This window comes from Gracilinanus agilis, chromosome 3, assembly GCF_016433145.1.
Source record: "Gracilinanus agilis isolate LMUSP501 chromosome 3, AgileGrace, whole genome shotgun sequence".
NCBI lineage: Eukaryota > Metazoa > Chordata > Mammalia > Didelphimorphia > Didelphidae > Gracilinanus > Gracilinanus agilis.
Genome location: NC_058132.1, coordinates 57,748,030 through 57,768,652, shown reverse-complemented (window position 1 = coordinate 57,768,652; position 20,623 = coordinate 57,748,030). Strand labels below are relative to the sequence as shown.

At 42.7% G+C, this 20,623-nt stretch overlaps 1 protein-coding gene across 1 annotated transcript in view; it reads left to right on the top strand.

The window, feature by feature from the left end:
• Positions 1–20,623, top strand: part of ECE1 (endothelin converting enzyme 1) — a 54,531-nt gene that overhangs the window by 14,328 nt on the left and 19,580 nt on the right. The window contains exons 3-4 of the mRNA XM_044668713.1: positions 8,553–8,694; positions 18,829–19,041. Of these exons, the coding sequence (XP_044524648.1) occupies positions 8,553–8,694; positions 18,829–19,041 (355 nt within the window). The remainder of the gene's footprint in view (positions 1–8,552; positions 8,695–18,828; positions 19,042–20,623) is intronic.

The following is a 20,623-nucleotide window of genomic DNA, read 5'->3' as shown; positions in this document are numbered from 1 at the left end:
CATGCCTAGAGGCTAAGGTCTTGTATCAAAATTGATACATGGGGAGGGCAGCTGGGTGGCTCAGTGAATGGAGAGCCAGGCCCAGAGATAGGAGGTCTTAGGTTCAAATCTGGCCTCAGACACTTCCTAGCTCAGTGACCCTGGACAAGTCACCTAACCAACATTGCCTAGCCCTTACTGCTCTTCTGCCTTAGAACCAACTAAGGTGGAAGGTAAGAGTTAAAAAAAAAAATTATTATATTTTTAAAAAACAAAATTGATACATGGGGGACAGCTAGGTGCCTCTGTGGATAGAGCACTATGCCAGGAATTGGGAGGATATGAATTCAAATCTGACCTCAATTCCCTAGCCAAGTGACCCTGGGCAAGTCATTCAACCCTATTTGCCTAACCCTTACCCTTCTGTCTTTCTTACAGAAAGTAAGGATTTTCTTTAATTGTGTATTACATGTAATTGGTAAAAATAATATATCTTTATAATAAAATAAAATTTTAATTTTTAATTAAATTTTTTAAATTGATACACAAGCATTGATGCCAGAAGCCTCAGTCTGTTCTTGTTTAAACTATAAGAAATCCCTTATGAAGAGAGGTAGGTTGGTATGATAGGTAGGCTTGGAGTCAGGAAGTCCTGCGTTCAGATCTACCTCAGATATTAACTGTGGCCCTGGGCAAGTCACTTAACTTCTTTTTGTCTTATCTATAAAATAAAGTATCTGAGGGGCAGCTAGCTGGCTCAGTGGATAAAACACTGGGACCGGATTCGGGAGGTCCTAGGTTCAAATCTTGTCTTAAATACTTTTTGGTTTTGTGACCCTGGGCACATCACTTAACCTCATTTGCCTAGCCCTTACTGCTCTTCTGCCTTGAAACCAATACTCAATGCCGATTCTAAGATAGAAGATAAGTTTTTTTAAACTATAAAATAAAATAAAGGGTCTGAACTTGATAGCCCTTAAAGCCCCTCTAAGCTCTAAGTCTTTGATCCTAAAACCTGGGTTCAAGTCCTACCTCCAAGTTATTCTGGCTGAATAATCCTGGACAAGTCACCCCACCTTAATCAGCCCTTTTAGACTATAATCCCAGAATAGATACTGATCTGTATTGATGGAGGAAGTTTCCTCACTGAGAACTTTAAAAAGCCAACAAAATTATACATTCAGCTTTTCTACTGTACCATCTTGCTTCCCTCTCTTCTCTGTCAAAAAAGATTTTTTTAAGCAGAAATAATAATAATAGTTATAATTGTTGTTGTTCAAAACTTTCAATCTTGACCAATTCTTCATGACTCCATTTGAGGTTTTCTTAGCCAGAATACTGGAGTGAGTCACATTTCCTTCTCCAGTTCATTTTATGAATGAGGAAACTGAGGCAAGCAGGATTAAGTGACTTGCCCAGGGTCACCCAGCGAGTGAGTATCAGAGACCAAATTTGAACTCAGGAACAGGAGTCTCTCTGACTTAAGGCCCAGAATTCTATCCACTGTGACAACTAACTGTTCCCAAATAATAATATATCATTTACATATATCAATCAATAAATCTTTATTAAGTGCCTATTATTGCATCAAGCTCTCTGCTATATACTAGGGATATAAAAAGAGGCAAAAGACAGACCCTGCCCTCAAGGAGATTATAATATACTGGAGGAGCTCAGTGGATTGAGAGCCAAGTCTAGAGATGGGGGGGTGTTCAAAAATGGCCATAGACACTTCCTAGGTGTGGGACTCTGGGCAGGTCACTTAACCCCCATTGCCCAGCACTCTTCTGCTGAGGGACCTAAACACAGTATTGATTCTAAGACAGAAAGTAAGGCTTTTAAAATATAAATAGATAGATAGATGGATGGATGGATAGACAGACAGACAGACAGATAGATGGATGGATGGATAGATAGATGAATGGAAGGATAGATAGGTGGATGGATGGATAGGTAGACAGATAGATAGATAGATAGATAGATAGATAGATAGATAGATAGATAGATAGATAGATAGATAGATAGATAGATAGATAGATAAGAGATAGACAAGACAGCTAGGTAGATAGAAAAATGGATGGATGGATGGATGGATTAAATAAATAAACAAACGAATGAATGAATGAATAAATGAAAGAGATCTCATTTGAGCTATGATTTGGATCACCATTTAAAGAGAGAGGAGGGTATTCCAGGCATATGGAATAGCATGAGCAAAGACAGGAAGGCTAGCAAATGCAGGGCATATTTGGGGAACAGGGAGCTAACCAGTTGGCATGATCAGAGAGTATATGAGAGTAAAAGGAGGAAGGACTGGAATATTAGAGGTTTCAAATGTCCCACAGAGGAAGTTCAATGTTCCTTAGTAGCAGTAGAAAGCTACTGAAGATTGTTGACCTAAAGAGTTACCTGCTTGAAATGTATGCCTGAAAAAGACTTTTCTGGGGACATGCAGAGGACGGATGAAAGAAGGCAAGAACAGAGGCAGGAGGACCTGCTAAAGACCAGACGCTCTAGGTGCATTGGTGATCTCCAGCATAATCACAGCAAATCAGGGACACAACTGGACTGCCAAGACAAACAGCTACACTCTGTGTGGCATGTGGTCATAACTGGAGTCTCTTAAGTCATTTTTATAGCCTCGCTCAGGCCTCCTGGTTCTGTGTACACAAATGTTTCCAAATGGTCGTGTGGCCTCGTGACTTTTAGAGAAACACTGATTCCAGAGGCCCCAGCCTCTACAGGAAGCCTCTCCGTAGGAGAGGCCAGAACTCCTTGGACCTCCATCTTTCTACTGGCCCCAGCCTTTCTGAAGTGAGGGCCCTTCTGGCCTGTCCAGAAATGAAATGGGCTGCTGTTTTGTAGTGAGTTTCCCATCATTGGAAATATTCAAGTAGATAATAAATGGTAACTTTTTGGCTCAGCTCAAATGCTACCTTCTACAAGAGGCTTCTCTTCTTCCTCCTTTTCCTCCATAGAATTACCTCCCTCAGTATTAGTTTATAATTTTTAGAGGACCCAGACCTACTCATTTTACAGTTGAGGAAAATGGGACCACCTGAGCTTAAGTGACTTGTCCAAGGTCACCCAGGTATGCTTACATCAGATGACTGTTCATGGCCCGGTTAGACTGGATGGTTCATGGGTGTCTCGGATGGTAAGTGTTCTTGGCCATCTCTGCAGAGGGGATGGAGTCTGGACTGCAAAGTGGCTCAGTGGATGGAGAGTCAGGCCTAAAGACAGGAGGTCCTGGGTTAAAATATGACCTCAGACAGTTCCTAGCTGTGTGACCCTGGGCAAGTCACTTAACCCCCATTGCCCACCCTTACCACTCTTCTGCTCTGGTACCAATACTTAGTGTTGCTACTACGATAGACGGTAAGAATTAAAGAAGAAGAAGAAGAAGAAGAAGAAGGGATGGAGCCCCCAGATACATGCACCGGGGACTCAGCCTTCCAGCAAGCGGCCGGGTGCACTTCCCTTTATTGTGACGCCCTTCCTGTTTAGTTCGGAGTCAGTTTGGCTGGTAATTCTTGATGATCTGATTAAAATAGGCTGTTTCCCCCCTCAGCTTACTCCCCTCCTCTCCTCTCCCCTCTGTGGTTCCTCCCAAGAATCCACATCAGTGATTCACTGAGGGGTGAATCCAGTGCCATAAAAGCATCATCTGAATGGACCGGGGATGTTTAGCCTAGAGAAAAGGAGAGAGCCGCCATCAGGGACTCGAAAGGTTGTCCTGGGGAAGGAGAGATTCATTTTGCTCCTAAGGGCAGGACTGGGACAGAAGAAAGGAGAGTTGCAATGGGGAAGTGCTGAGATGAAGCCAAGGTAAAACTTCCTCCTAATAACAGCTGCCCTGGGTGAAAGGGGCTGCCTGGGGACCTGGTGGCTTCCACTTTCCTGGCGATTTCGATGCCTGCTCACTGGGGATGTTGTAGAGGGGAGAAGAACACTGACAGCAGGGCAGGGTTAAGGGGAGGAAGGTTAAGGAACAATTTCTCCCATAAGTGGGGTGTGCAAATAGAAGTCTGTACAAACAAAGGGGAAGGGAAATGGGTGACTGGATCTGAATTCATCAAAGAAGGGATGAATAGACACGCACACTGTGCTGGATACAGAAGCACATTTCACGCAAGAGGAAAATGGGAGAGAAGAAAGTGAGGGGAGTTAGAGGGAGACTATAAAGGAGAGGGACAGTGGAGAGTGTGCCAGTCCTGGAGTCAGGAAGCCTCAGCTTCCCGAGTCCAACTGTGGCCTCACATACTTGCTAACCGTGACCCGGGGAAAGTCATTTAACCCTGTTTGTCTCAGTTTCCTCATCTGTCAAATGAACTGGAGAAGAAAATGGCAAACCATTCCAGCATCTTTGCTTTGTGACTCTGGGGAAGTCACTTAGCTCTATTTGTCTCAGTTCCTCATCTGTAAAATGAGCTGGAAAAGGAAACGACAAACCACATCAGTGTCTTTGCCAGGAAAACACCAAATAGGGTTACAGAGAGTTAGACATGGCTCAAATGAATGAACAATAACAACAAAAGACTACTAAATGTTGGGCAGCTAGATGTCCCGGTGGATAGAATGCCAGCCCTGGAGGTAGGAGGACCCGAGTTCAAATCAGACCTCAGATACTTACTAGCTGCGTGTCTTTGGACAAGGCATTTAACCTGTTTGTCTTCCGTTCCTGGTCTGTAAAAATGAACTAGAAAAGGAAATGGCAAACCACTCCAGTATTTTTGCAAAGACAATCCCAAATAGGGTCACAAAGAGTCCGACAGGACTAAACAACAACAAAATATTAAGGGAGGGATTAATTCTAAGCCAAACAAATTCTAACTAAGGATGTACAAAAACATTTCTAGCTCTGTTTTCAGTGGCAAAGAATTGGAATTGGATAAGCTGTCCAGTTGGAGAATGACCAAACAAGTTATAGTATATGAATGGATTGGATTGTTATTGTGCTGTAAGAAATGATGAAGGAGATGGTTTCAGAGAAACCTGGGAAGGCTTATATAAACTGATGTATAGTGGAAGGGAGCAGAACCAAGAGAACAATGTATACAATGATAACAATATCGCAAAGGCAGATACATTTGAAAAACTCTGATCGGTGTCGTCTTTAGTGTAATATCAATCAGCCATGATTCTGGAGGACTAGGGATGAAACATGCAACCTCCCCACCAATCAGTGTAATCCTTAATATAACAATCAGCCATGATTCTGGAGTTCTAGGGATGAAACATGCCACCTCCTCACTTAGAGGTGAAAGACTCAGGGCATGGAATCATTTTGGGGGGGGATATGGTCAATACAAAACAAATCTGTTTTGCTTGACTATACATGTTTTTAATATGTTTTGTTTTTTTTTCTTTTTCATCGGTGGGTGAGTGGGTTGAAGGTTAGGGATGGGAAGGGAGAAAAGTTGGATCTTTGCTGACTGAAAAAAAAATAATTAAAAAAAACCAGTCCCATCTCCAAGGAACTTCTATTCTGGTGGCCAAATATACAGAAAGAGGAATGCCTACAAGCCCTATGAGACCTTCCAATCAGAGAGCCTCGAGTTCAAGACCTGCCCCTGACACAAACTAGCCTTGTGATTCTGGGCAAGTCATTTTTCCATGTTCTAGGTAACTGTGAGACTTTCACTTACAAGAAAGGTACAGACCTACATTGGTAGAGGCCATGTCCTCTACCTTATTAATGAAATCATGGGGCCATCTATCTTTGTTCCTCTCCATCCCATAGGATCTCTGGGGTGTTCAGGGAAGATTAGCACCTCTCATGTGAGAACTTGTGAGATGCCTTTTCAGGGCTGGTTTCCTCTATGGTGTCCATCCACCACTCAACTCTCCTTTGTGGTTCCAAGAAGCTGTAGCATACACAGCAGCCAGACCCCACTAGAACCATCTATCTCAGCAGACAAACTAAAGCACAAGCCCCAAACCCATCATGAGTTAGGGGAGTGTCTATCCCAAGCAGATGAAGACTTTACCTGGTGGAAGGGGCAGATGAGGACAATTTGTGCCAGTAGCCATGAAGGCAGCAGAAGGGAGACACTGCAAAGTGCTTAGAGCTTTGTTAGACATCAAAGAAGTTCGGGTCATCTGCTACATCCTTTGCCATCACCAGACATCTCGACTTTTGTCTCGCCGTTGGACTTTGATGATTCCGGAAGAGAGAGTGAGGCTGATGACTTTGGGCAACTCTGCTTCTCTTAAATCCAATTGACACACAAGTCAAGAAACATCACCCGGTGTTGTCATTTTGGTTCTACAAGCATGAAGGACAACAACCAAGCAACAACCATTTCTCCCATACAGAGTAGATGGGGATTCAGTTGGGGATTGGACCCTCCCACTCTAAGAGTCTATGGCTCTGGACATTAAATTCAGCAAATGTTACCCGCCTACAGTGTGCCCAGCACCGTGCTGGACACTGGAGAAGAGACTGAGTTTATTTAAACTAGGGCCCCTGTCCTCATGAAGATTACAGAGGGGAGGTGGGAGATGGACACATCCCAAGCACAGGGACTCTAATACAAAACTTATTTATTTAGTGAGTTAGTTTCAGAGCTGTGGTTTCAACAGTTTTGAGAAAACTCCCTGATGTAGAAAAGGCTGATTGAACAACTTGTTTGTCACTTAATCTTTGGGAGTTAGGTATGTAGCTGACCTGAGTTGTTAAGTGACTTGCCCAGGATCACAAAGCTTGTGTATCAGATATCAGACATGAACTTAACATCCTCCTGACTTGGTCCTATTCTTTTTTTTTTTAATTGAAAAATTTTATTTAATTTATTAATTTGGAATATTTTTCCATGGTTCCATGATTCATGTTCTTTCCCTCCCCTCTTCTCACCCCCCTCTCATAGCCAACAAGCAATTCCACTGGGTTTTACATATGATGTTTGGCCCATTCTGTCTTTCATACAAAATAATACGTGATAAATACATAATGTAGAGAGAAAGTACTTGGTAAAGTCTTAGAGGGAACATTGTTTCTAGAGGCAATCAGGAACAGTGGCTCTCTGGGATGATGGAGGGTAGGGAATAATGGTTCACATTAACTTAATGCTTCCCTTACAAGATAGGGAGTACATATAGTAATATTCCCATTTTATAGATGAGAAAACATTATAGGAGGCTGCATAGGATATGGGAAGAGACTACTGGATTTGGAGTTCAAATTCCACTTCTGATACTTGTTTTCCATGTGACCTTGGGCAAGTCATCATTTAACCCCTCTGGGCCTCAACTTGCTCATCTTTTAAGATGGAAGGAGCAAGGGGCAGTGAAGTAGGTAGTACAATAGATAGAGAGCCAGATCTGGAGTTGGAAGGATCTGGTTTCAGATATGGCCTCTAGACAAATGTCTTAATCCTGTTTGCCTATTCTTTGCTCTTCAGTCTTAGAGTTGTTACTAAGACAGAAAGTGAGATATTTAAAAATAAAATGATGGGGAGCAGCTGGGTAGTTCAGTGGATTGAGAGCCAGGCCTAGATATAGGAGGTCTTAGGTTCAAATCTGGCCCCAGGCTCTTACAGCTGTGTGACCCTGGATAAGTCACTTGACCCCCATTGCCTAGCCCTTACCACTCTTCTGCCTTGAAACCAATACACACTATTGATTCTAAGATGAAAGGTAAGGGTTTAAAAAAATGATGGAATAAGCACCAGACTTAGAGTTTGAAGTTGTGGGGTCAAATTCTTCCCCCTGTGAAACCCCAGTCAAGTCACTTAACCTTTCTTAGCCTCAGTTTTCTGATCTATAAAATAAAAAGGTTATCAATAATCTCTATTTCTCAAGCTAGGATCAATCCTATGATTGATTTGACTAATTCTCAATCCTGTGAAGCTGTGGCTATGAGAAATGACAACCTCACAGCCACACAACTCAGTTACCCTCACTGGGACATCACCCCAGCTCCTCAGACCCCAAGAAAAAAAGTTCTTGGCCTTCTCTGCCACCATGTTGGTATAGCAGAGGGCCTGCTGGAATGTTCCCTCCATACCTTAAAGGGCCCAATGCCCTGCCCTTTCCTGAACTTGATGATGGAAGAATTAGAGAAAGTCGCCTTTCTTCCCCCCAGCCCATATCAAGTAACACTTAAAACTCACAAACCCTCCTCAGGCTTAGCCACTGGCATCCCTGATGTTTGAGCAGCAAATCTGAGCTGCTGATCAAGGGTGGGGATTTCATTACCGGATTATGGCTAATTCCCTGAGAACCAGACCCACCTGAAGGTGGGAGACCAGCCCAGATGTCTCCCTGGCATTGTTCCTGCCACACTGACCGTGTCCTCGATGGTTGGGTGGGGAATGCATTTTTTTGGTGGGAAGGAACCTGAGGTTAATTCTTCTTTTTCTTCTTCCTCCTCCGTCTCCTCTTCCTCCTTCTCCCTCCTCCTTTTCCTCCTCTTCCTCCTCCTCCTCTTCCTCTCCCTCATGCTCCTCTTCCTTCTCCTCCTCATCTTCTTCCTCTTCCTCATCCTCCTCATATTTTTCATCTTCCTCCTTCTCCTCTTCCTCCTCCTCCTCATCTTCTTCCTATTCCTCCTCCTCCTCCTCTTCCTACAGGTGAATTTCCGAGGCTCCAGGAATGGCCGTAGTTGCTGGAGTGAGAGAACCCACGTCGAGAAGCGCCTCTCAGTGGTGATTGGTCTTTTGGTCCTGGGGCTGTTGGCATCCTTGGGGGTCTTGGCCTTCCAGTACAAAACAAGTAAGTTCCCTCACTGCACTCACGCCTTTCCTCCCTGGCCTTTGCTGAAACATCCCATGCGGGAGGTCTTGCACAGTGCAAAGTGGACCTGGGTTCCAGTCCTGCCTCTGATGCTTACTGTACATGTGGGACTCAGATTCCTTTTCTGTAAAATGAAGGCATTGGCTTCTGAGGTCCCTTGGAAGCTCCGTCGGTGGTCCTGCAGTTCAGTAAGGATGAGGACCAAGTCTGTGATTTCCTTGGTAGAAAGAACTTCCAGAGGAGGAGAATCTCCCCGTGTGGGCAGGCTGGCACCTTCTCTGTGACTCCTGGTCTTAGGTGACCCACAACAATAAGCATGCTTTAAATGCCAAAGGACATGCTGGGTGCTGGGGAGGCTTCCATTGGTATGACATAGGTCTTGCTCTCTCTAAGCTAGCAGTCTAAAAGGGTGGTGGAATTGGGCAATGGTGAGTCCCTAGATTTGACATGGAAGAACATAGTCTTAGATCAGGAAGGGACCTTAGAAGCCATCCATCAAGGCCACTTCCCTCATTTTATGGTCAAGGAAACAGTATAAACAGACTGGAGTCCTGGGTTCAAATCTCGATTCAGATATTTCCCAGCTGTGTGCCCTTGGGCAAGTCACTTAACCCAAGGTGCCAAGCCCTTGCCCTTCTGTCTTAGAATTGATGCTAAGACAGGAAGTTAGGGTTGTAACAATCCACAGAGAGAAGGCTCTAGAATGAAGAAGGGTCAGGAAAGGCTTCCTATAGAAGTTAGGGTTAGGGTTAGGGTTAGACTTGAAGGAAGCCAGGGGAGCCAGCAGACAGAGATGAAAATGGAGAGCCTTCCAGGCATGGGGCCAGCAGGAGAAAATGCCAAGACAGGAGATGGGATGGCAGAGCTGGCCTCAGAGCCAGAGCTAGGACTTGAACTCAGTTCTTCATGATTCAAGACCAGCTCCCCTTGGTCCACTCCATCATACCATCTTCTCCTCCTCATTATCATTTATCATTAGAGGTCAAAGAGGAGCTGCAGTCCTCAGCTGAACACCCCAGAGCCAGGGGCCAAGCGCAGCACACATGATTTTTCATTAGCTAACTTGGAGAGAAAGGTGGCCCAGTTCTCCCTTGCCAACCAAACTGGTTACTCCATGAGTGCTGGCACCATTCACGTCTGAGCAAACATCAAGCCAGTCAGAGCAAATTCTCCGATTAGCCTTGAGATCACCACCTATGAGTTATGTCTTGGCACCTCCGTGCCACATTTCCAAGGCAGCCTCCCTTCCACGGACTGCAGGTGCTTTTGCAAACATGAGCCGCAAAATAAATAGCAGGTTGTTTCTGAAGATTATCTCATGCTCTCAGGAAAGTCCCTGACCAGGTCAGAGCTTAAGGAAGGGAGGGAGAGAAAAAGAGGCTGAGATGTAGGAGGTCTGGGTCCTCCTGGCAGCCTTCTCCGGGACCATCTGTGGGTGTTAGCAAGCAAAAAAGTGATTTCCCTGGTAAGAGAGGAAATGAATGCCAAGGAGAACAGGAAGAGAGACACAGAGAGACAGAGACAGACAGAAAGAGAGAGAAGAGGAGAATGAGAAGCAGAGACAGAAAGAGAGAGGGACAGAGGAAGAGAGGAGAAAGAGAGAAAGAGAAACAGAGAGAAAGACAGAGAGAGAGAGGAGAAGAGAGAAAAGGAAGGAGAGACAGAGAGATAGGGAGGGAGGGAGAAAGAGAGAGGGAGGGAGAGAGAGAGAGAGGGAGAGAAAGACAGGAGAGAGACAGAGAGGGAGGGGGAGAGAAAAAACAGAGACTGAGAGAAACAGAGACAGAGGGAGAGGAGAGAAAGATAGAGAGGAGAGAAGGGAGAGAGAGAAACAAAAACAGAGAGGGAGGGAGGGATGGAGAGAAACAGAGAAAGACAGAAAGGAGAGAAAGAGAGAGAGAGAGAGAGAGAGAGAGAGAGAGAGAGAGAGAGAGAGAGAGAGAGAGAGTGAGTGTGTGAAAGCGAGAAAGAGAGCATGCACTACAGTGCAGTGAAAGACATGGCTCTGTAGCTCATTAGTTGTTGTATGACCTTGGGCAAGTCACTTCCCTTCTGATCCTCAGTGGTTAAAATAGGGATAAGAAAACCTGCTCTATTCCTCTCCAAAGGCTGTTTTGAAGAAAATACTTTGTAAGTTAAAAAATACTCTAGTAATGGGAGCTATTAGGATTATTCCCCAGGCCAAGCCTGGTCCCTAAAATCAAACCTGGAAATCTAGATTCCTGAGATACTGTTCTTTTTGCCTATTACTGTGTTTCTGCATGGAAATACTTCCTATTTATCATCAGCTATTATTAAGCTCACAGGTCAACTTCTGGAGCCTGGGGTGATACTGTGATTACAAAGGTGTTGAAACCAACACCTGCCAATCCACACCCTCTTCTTCCCTCCGAAGGCCTCTTATAGGGTCAATAGTCCTTATTACTCAAAGAGCTGTTGCATCCACCCTCTGCTCCTTCCAAGCACAAACAGCTAGCATCTGATGGACTTTACAAGAGACTTCAGAGATCCCTGAGACCTGCTGTACTTGGACAAGAATTCCCTTCATTCCCTCCTTGACAAGTGGTCAATCGTTCTATGCTTGAACACATCTAGTGATGGGGAATTATAAACCAATAGTTGTTCAGTTTATTAGATCATTATAGTATCAGAAATTTAGAGGTTTTCAGATAAGGTTAAATAACTTGCCTCAATTTGCATAAGAAGTAAGTAGAGGAGGCATCTGGGTGATTCAGTGGATGGAGAGCCAGGTTCAGAGATGAGAGGTCCTCAATTCATTCCTAACCTCAGATACGTCCTAGCTGTGGGACCCTGGACAAGTCACTTCACCCCCATTCCCTAGCCCTTAACACTCTTCTGTCTTGGAGCCAATACACAGTACTGATTCTAATATAGAAGGTAAAAGTTAAAAAAAAAAAAAAGATGTAGAAAAGGCAGGATTTGAATTCAGTTCTTCTGCCTTGAAAATCAGCACTTTTTGTTGTACCACAACGTCTCCCTCGTAATGAACTTAGGTTTCCCCTTGAGACCATATGAAACCCTGACCCAGTATACAATAGGACTGAAGTATTATAGCAACAGTCACCTAGATAAGCAAGAGATAAGGGCACCAGCCTATGCCCACCAGCCTTCCTAGATGAGGCCAGTTGATCAGATTAGGTTCTCTTTAACAGGGGAAAGTGGGGAGGGCTAAGATTTCACTGGGTGTAGAGCTGGCAAGGACTTCAACCATTGTCTCCTCCAGTTCCCCTCATTTCTACAGAGATGGAAATAAAGATTCAAAATGAGAAAGTGACTTGTCCGTAGTTACACAAACATTAAAAAAAAAAAAGCAAAGACAGATCTGAGCCTGACTCCCAAGTTCAGTAACATTTTCAATTCCCCACACTCTGTGGGATAAGAATGTTGGGCATGCAGCAGATATCCAGTAGACACTGATACACTTCAATTTAATTCCACAAACATGGATTAATTCTTACTATTTAGCCACAGTATTCATATTTCCCAACAATTCTGTGAAATAGGAGCAATTATCTCCATTTTACAAGTCAGGAAATTGACTCTCTTTTATTTTTCATTATATCCCTAGCAGTTAGCAGAGTGCTTAGAATGTAGTTGATGGATAATAAATTCTTATTGTCAGAGGCAAAATTTGAACTCAGATCTCCCTTATTCTAAGTCTAACACTCTATCCACTGAGCCCTGTAGCTGCCTACCATGAGCTCCTTATGTCTCTGTGGCTTTGTTCCTCCTATTCCCTATGCTCAGAATACCCCCAGCTCCCTTCTCTCTTCCTTTTCATCTAAGCTCCTATCCATTCTTTAAACCTAAATCTTTATTCATTCCAGAAGTCAATAAGGAATTCTCCTCAGCCTTCCAATAGATTAATGCCATTTTTTAAACCCTTACCTTCTGCTTTAGAGTCAATACTATGTATTGGTTCTAAGGCAGAAGAGCTTTAAGGACTAGGCAATGGGGGTTGTGACTTGCCCAGGCTCACACATCTAGGCCAGGTCTGAAGACAGATTTGAACCCAGGACCTCCCATCTCCAGGCCTGGCTCTTAATCCACTGAGCTACCCAACTGTCCCCAAGTTTTGTGCCCTTCTAATGTACTTTTGATAATAGCTAGCATTTTTAGAGCACTTTAAGGTTTGCAACGTGTTTTAAAGAGGTTATCTCATTTGATCCTCACTACAATTTTTGGAGGTAGGTGCTATTATTATTTTAATTTTACAGATGAGGAAACTGAGGCAGACAGGTGAAGCAGTTTGCCCAGGGCAACACAGTGGGTAGGTACCAGAGGCAGGACTTGAACTCAGGTCTTCCTGCCTCCAAGTCCAACACTACATCTGCTGCATCATTTAGCTGCCCATGTAAAGCTGTGTGTGATAGAGATCTGTTTTTGTGTGATTTTGAAAGGCATATTGTTTTAATGAATTGAGTACTGGCTTTAGAATCAGGAAGACCTGTCTGCAAATCCTGCCTCTGACATTTGCTCATTATGTGGCCCTGGACAAGTCATTTTAGCCTTATTCAGGCTTCATTTTTTATAGTGGGCTTGTCTGGGGTCCTGGATAAGGACTGTGATAAGATAACATGAAAGGGTTAAAAGGAAGATACTTGGCACCAGCAGGCTTCTAACAGTCCTGGTTTATTCCATCATGTTTCTCCTCCATCAAGCTTCTGTCTCTGACTGAGCCAGAAGCAAAGTATATATGTGTGTGTGTGTGTGTGTGTGTGTGTGTGTGTGTGTGTGTGTGTGTGTGTGTGTGTGTGTATCCCTTCTACCAAGCTAGCTCATTAAGGAAACCAAGCTAACTCAGTCAACAAAAAATAATTTTGACTAGAGCCTGACATCTGGAGCCAGGGAGGGAATTTCTCCCTACTTTCGTATCATTATCTTCAAGGTTGTGTTGTTTCTCTGCAACTGCGCCCTCTTTCTGACCTCTTCAGGAGGAGAGGAGGGAGCTTTTGGGGTGGGGGGATTTAACCCCTTGGCTCCCCACAACTTTTGACTTCTCTCAAATGACATAGTAATACCTACAGTATCCCAAAAGGGCGTTTAGGAAACTCAGATGAGATAACATATATAAAGCGCCTTACAGGTTTTTGTTGTTCATTGAATTCAGTCATGTTCAACTCTTCATGACTCTGTTTGGGGTTTTCTTAGCAAAAATACTGGAGTGGTTTGCCATTTTTCCCCCTATATCATTTTACAAAGGAGAAAACTGAGGCACACTGGATAAGTGACCTGCCCAGGGTCACACCCCTAGTAAGTGTCTGAAACTAAATTTGAACTCATGAAGATGGGTCTTCCTGACTCCAAACTTGCCACTCTATCCACTGCACCATGTAGCTGCTTACAAATTTTAGGAAACTGTATAAGTAATCATTAGTAACATTATTCTAGGCAGTGTCATGTAAGGGACAAAGAGCCAGTCTTGGGGTCAGGAAGACCCATTTTTGTTGTTGTTGTTTTTTAATGGGACTATTTCCCTTTTATTATGAATATTAAATCTGACCTTTATTATCAGTTCTTTGATATAACATTACCACCAAAACATGTCGTTAAGCTTGTAACAGAGAACAAATAAGTCTGGCGATTTGGGGGGGACACAGTGGAAAGAAAAGTTTTTGTGTTCTTTTTGTTATTCTAGCTCTTAAAAAGATGAAAATTTTGCTAGATCTTTCTCCATCTCAGCATACTGTTCTTTAAGGTGTTCTGTGGCTTTTTTGTGCTTTTCATCCACTGTGGCCTGTTTGTTGTGTTGCTCTTTCATGAAATCTTCCCATTGGGTTATGCACTATTTTTCACTAATCAATAAGTGATGATTATGAAGCTTTCTTTGTTCCTGCTCCTTCTGCTGACGTTTATGGAGTAAATGGAGAGCCTGCCTCAGCTGTCACACTGCTTGTGTGACATTGGGCAAACCTCTTCATCTCTCAGAGCTCGAAAACTATTCATTCCAGAGAAGATGCCAGTTTGCATGGGCAGAGAGTCTCCTTACCCAGGAGTCAGTCAGTCAATAACCCTGACTATGTGCCAGGCCTTGGGCTCATCTTTGGGGATGTAAAGAAAGAGAAAAGCAAACACATTTGCTACCCTCAAAGAGCTCACATTCCAATGGGGGAGAGAACCCCATGGACGTACAAGATATACACATTCTAAATGGGTGGTAGCCTTGGAGAAGAAGAACAGGGAGGGAGATCCAGGAGAGGTCTGTTGCAGAAGGAGAGATTCGAGCTGACCTTGAAGAAAGCCAGGAGCCGTGGTGAGTGGGGAAAGCATCCCAGGTCTAGGCAACAGCCTGTGAAAAAGCATGGAGCCAGCAACTGGAGGGTCTTGGGCAAAGAATGGCAAGAAGGCAAGCGTTACTAGATCATAGAGGACCCAGAGGGGAGGAAGGTGTGAGAGAACTAGAAAGGGAGGAGGAGACCAGGTTAGGAAAGGCTTAAAAAGCCAAAGAGAGGCTTTTATATTTGATCTTGAAGGAAATGGGGAGCCAGTGGAGTTTATTGAGTAGGGGAGTAAAAAGATAGACCTTTACTTATGTTGGGTGGTTATTGTTGATTGCCTCAGTGATTTATTAGTTTTTGAAAATAATTATATGGAAGTAAAAGCTTCATGAAGTTTTCTTCCTCCCCTTGCTCAGACCTGTACTTTTTAAAGAATTTTTATTAAAAAAAAAAAACCCTTACCTTCCGTTTTAGAATCGATACTGTATATTGGTCTGGGAGGGGGGAGGAAAGAGAGGATGGAAAGAACATGAATCATGTAACCATGGGAAAATATTTTAAATCAATTAATTAAATAAATTTAAAAAATAAAAGTACAGTTTGCTGGAGGGGAAAAAAATACTGTACATTGGTTCCTAGGCAGAAGAGAGGTAAGGGCTAGGCAATGGGGGTTAAGTGACTTGCCTAGGGTCACCCAGCTAGGAAGTGTCTGAGGTCATATTTGAACCCAGGACCTCCCTTCTCTAGACCTGGCTCTCAATCCACAGAGCCAGCTGCCCTCCAGACCTATACTTTAGAGAGATCACTTTGGAAGCTAAATAGAGGATGGATCAGAGTGAGGGAATGTTGTGGTCCTGGAGACCAATTCAAAAGCAATTGCAATAGTCTAGGCATGAGATGATGAAAGCCTGTACCAGGGTAGGAGCTGGAAGCATCTTTGAGAAATGTTGTGAAGTTAGAAACAACAAGACTTGACAGCAGTATGGTTGTGTAGGGTGAATGAGAGTGAGGCAAAGATGATATCGATACTATGATCTTGGACAACTGAGACATCCTAGACAACTGGATCTAGGTTATGCCTTAGACCACTGGTGTCAAACTGAAATAGAAACCATCTTCGTGGTGCTAAATTTTTACTTAGAAAACCTCATATTAGTATTACCTATGTTCTATTGTATTTTTATTTATTTTGTTAAATATTTCCCAATCATATATTTTTAAATTCTGATTTTCCATCTTAGAATCAATACTAAATATTGGTTCCAAGGCAGAAGAGTATTAAGGGCTAGGCAGTGGGGGTTAAGTGACTTGCCCAAGATCACACAGCTAGGAAGTGTCTGAGGCCAGATTTGAACCCAGGATCTCCCATCTCTAGCCCTGGCTCTCTCAATCAATCACCTGAGTAACCTAGCTGCCCCTAAATTATGTTTTAAACTGGTTGAGGCAGGGCATTTGAGAAGAGGGGAGATTTGAGGATAATAATAATGAGTTCTGGTTTAGACATATTGAATTTGAAGTTTCTATAAGACATCCAATTTTAGATGTTCAAGAGGCAGATGGTGATGCTAGACTGGAGGGCAGGAAAGAAATTTGGCCTAGATAAGGAGATAGCAAAATCATCTGTATAGAAATGCTCATTGACCTGGGGAGTTGATGTGATCACTAAGTGAGATAGTACAGATGGAAGAAAGAAGGGCCCAGAGCACACAACAAATAAGAGACTGAGCAGGAGTGATCCACCATATTGCTAAGAAGAGAACCAGGAAAAGATCATTATTACAAAAACCTAGAGAACAGAGAGTATACAGGAGAAAAGGGTGACAAACGTTGTCAAAAGCTGCAGAGATATTGAGAAGGATGAAGACTGAGAAAAGATCATTAGATTTGACAATTTAAAAAATTATCCATTTTCCAAAATAACTTCAAAATAGATGTGTGACCTTAATATTAAAGATCATTCCCCCCCAATTGGAAAATAATCAGTTCATACACTTTCACTGATATAAGGAAGAGCCATATCTGAACCAAACAAGGGATTTACCTAAGATAAAAAGGATAACTGATTACATGAAACTGAGAATCTGCTGCACAGACAAAATTAATGCATCTAGGATAAAATGGGAGAGGTTGAATATGAAAAAATCTTTGTAACAGATATGTCTGATAAGAGTTTGATATTCAAGATATAAAGGATTTCCCCCTTCTTAGTGCCATTTTTAAGTTATGAAAGCCTAGAAGTGACGCTAAGACTTTTGGGACATCTTGTATAAATAATCTGTGTGTGTGTGTCTGTGAGTGTGTGTGTCCAAAAAGCAATTCTTGACAGATAAGTATTCAAATAATGTAAGCAAACAGTTCTCAAAAGAACAGCCACAAACCATTAATGATCATGTAAAGAAATGCTCCAAATCTCTACTAATAAGAGAAATGCAAATTTAAAAATCCTGAGGTTTCATCTCACACCCAAAAAATTGAGAAAGGAAACAAAATATGGGAAAAGTCAGTATCGAAGGGGATTATGGGGGAAAGGACATATTGGTGCATTATTGATGGAAGTGTCAATCACTACAACCATTTGATATTATGAAAGTAAAGTGACTAAAATTTCCATAGTCTTTTACCCAGAAGTTCCAATACTAGACTTGTGCTCTGAGGGGGTCATTCGTTGATTTTAAAAAAAGTCACCATTTACACCAAAATCTTTAGAGTAACATTATTTAATAATAACAAAGAACTGGAAACAAAGTAAGTGCTTATTGATTGCATCCATTATGAACATGATGGATGTAGAGAAGCATGGGAAAATTTCCATGAACTGATGCAGAGTGAAGTCAGTAGGGAAAAAAAAAACACTACATAATAACTACAGTGATCCGAAAGGAGAGAACAACTACAAAAAATAAAAGTGAATGTTACAATATTATGTAAAATAAGCATGGCCCTAAAGAAGAGATATGAGAAGACACTCCCAAGTGGGGGGTACATAAATGTTGTACATTGCACATACTTTCAGAATTTTTTTATTTTTCTTTTTTTGCTCCTTCTTTAGTCTTTAAAAATACTATTTGTTCTAGGGGATGGATAGGAGGAAGAGGAGTCAAGAACCAGGAGAATCCTTGTAGATGTAAAAAAAGACATCACTAAAAATTTTATTAAAAAAAAGAGAAATTATTGGGATCTTTGGCAGAAATAATTTCAGTGAATGATGAAATTAGAAGCTAGTTTGCAGAGGATTTAGAAGAGAGAGGAAAAGAAGTTCCCTATAACAATATAATTACAGGTCCAGTCCCTGCCCTGTCCTATTGGTGGTAATAGTAGCAGCAGTAAGAGTATTATCTACTAGAAAAAGGAAATTTTCTGAGGGCAGGTACCACCTCTCTAAATTGTGTACCTCCTCTAGCACCCAGAGCAGTGCTCTGCTTATAATCAGTTATTAAAAATAAACATTTGTTAAGTGCTCACTATGTGCCAATGAACAACAATGAAAGAGGCTCTGCCTTTAGTGTTTGTATCCATATATATATTAATATCCTTATTAATAATTATTTGTCAAATGAAATTATACCCAGTGCTTAGGACAGTGCCTAGCACATAACAGATACTTAATAATGGTGATTGATTACTCACCAGCATTCTCTACAGCAGTGGTTCCCAAACTTTTTTGGCCTCCCGCCCCCTTTCCAGAAAAAATATTACTTAGCCCCCTGGAAATCAATTTTTTTAATTTTAATAGCAATTAATAGGAAAGATAAATGCACCTGCGGCCATCACTGCCTCCCTGGATCGCTGCAGCACCCACCAGGGGGCGGTGGCACCCACTTTGGGAATCACTGCTCTACAGCCTCTCACTGACCTCTTGTTGCCTTCCTGCCAGGACCTCCTGCTCTGTGCCTGAGTGAAGCTTGCATCTCAGTGACCAGTTCCATCCTGAGCTCCTTGGACCAAACAGTGGACCCCTGCCAAGACTTCTTCAGCTATGCCTGTGGGGGCTGGATTAAAGCCAATCCTGTGCCTGATGGCCACTCACGATGGGGGACCTTCAACAACCTCTGGGAGCACAATCAAGCTATCATGAAGCATCTCTTGGGTGAGTCCCTCCTAGCACCAGGGATGTGGGAAAGTAATGATAAGGGACAGGAGAGAAACTATTAAAAGGGAATAAGAATCCTGACACTACTGACCTCAGGTCAACTAGCATTTTTTTTTGAGCCCTTCAACCTACTGTCTTAGTATCAATTCTGAGACAGAACAGCAAGGGCTAGGCATTTGGGGTTAAGTGACTTGCCACGGGTCACACAGCTAGGAAGTATCTGAGGCCAGATTTGAACCTGACTCCAGACTTGGTGCTCTGTCCATTGAGCCACCTAGCTGCCTCTCGACTAGCATTTACAAAGTTCCTATTTGAGGCAACTAGGTGGCACAAGGGATAGAGCACAGACCTGGAACCTGGCAGATCTGAGTTCAAATCTAGTCTCAGACATTTACTAGTTGTATGACCCTGGGCCAGTCCTTTAATCTATGCTTCAGTCCTATAAAATAGAGACAATAATAGTACCAACCTCCCAGAGTTCTTGTGAGGATCAAATAAGACAATAATTATAAAAAGCTCTTAGCTTAGTGCCTGGCACATAATAAGCACCATATAAATATTAACTATTATTATATTTTTATGACTGTGCACCAGGTGCCACTCTAAGCACCAAGGGTACAAAGTGATCAGGAAGAAAATTTTTAGAAACTTTAATATGCTCTGAAAGTGGGAGCTATTAGGGGCAGCTGGGTGGCTCAGTGGATAGAGAGCCAGGTCTCTGGACATGGGAGGTCCTAGGTTAAAATCTGGCCTCAGACACTTCTTACCTGTGTGACCCTGGGCAAGTCATTTAACCCCAAGTTGCCTTACCACTCTTGTCTTAAAACCAATTCTTAGTATCAATTCTAAGATAGACAGTATGGGTTTTTAGAACATAGAATATTAGAGGTAGAAGGTAAACTAAGAAAATAGGCTAACAGAACTGAAAGGGCCCTTAGAACACAAAATATCAGAACTGAGAGGGCCCTTAGAAAGAGAATGTCACAACTAGGAAGAACCTTAGAACCCAGAATGTCAGAACTGGGAAAAATTCTTAGAACCCAGAATGTCAGAGCTGGAAAGGACCCTAGAACATATAATATCAGAGCAGGAAAGAATCTCTGAGCAGAGAAAGTTGGAACTCAAAGGAACCTTGGGAGTCGTTTAGTCCAGACCCTTCATTCTGTAGTTGAGTGGGGTGTAAGGAAAGTGATTTACCAGTGGTCACAGAGCTGATAGTGGCAGAACTAGGACTAAAGCCCATGATTCCTGATTCATCAATCAATCCAGTGTTCTTTCTGACTTCCCACTTTTACTTGGTTTTGGAATGCAATTAAACATATAGATTTATGCACAGGGGCGCTCTCTTCTCTTCTCCTCTCCCCTCCTCTCCTCTCTTCTCCTCTCCTCTCCTTCTCTCTCCCTCTCTTTCTATCTCTCTCTCTCTCTCTCTCTCTCTCTATTTCTTTCTTTCTATTTCTCTCTCTTTCTTTCTCTCTCTCTCTCTATTATTTCTTTCTTTCTATTTCTCTCTCTCTCTCTCTCTCTCTCTCTCTCTCTCTCTCTCTCTCTCTCTCTCTCTCTCTCTCTCTCTCTCTCT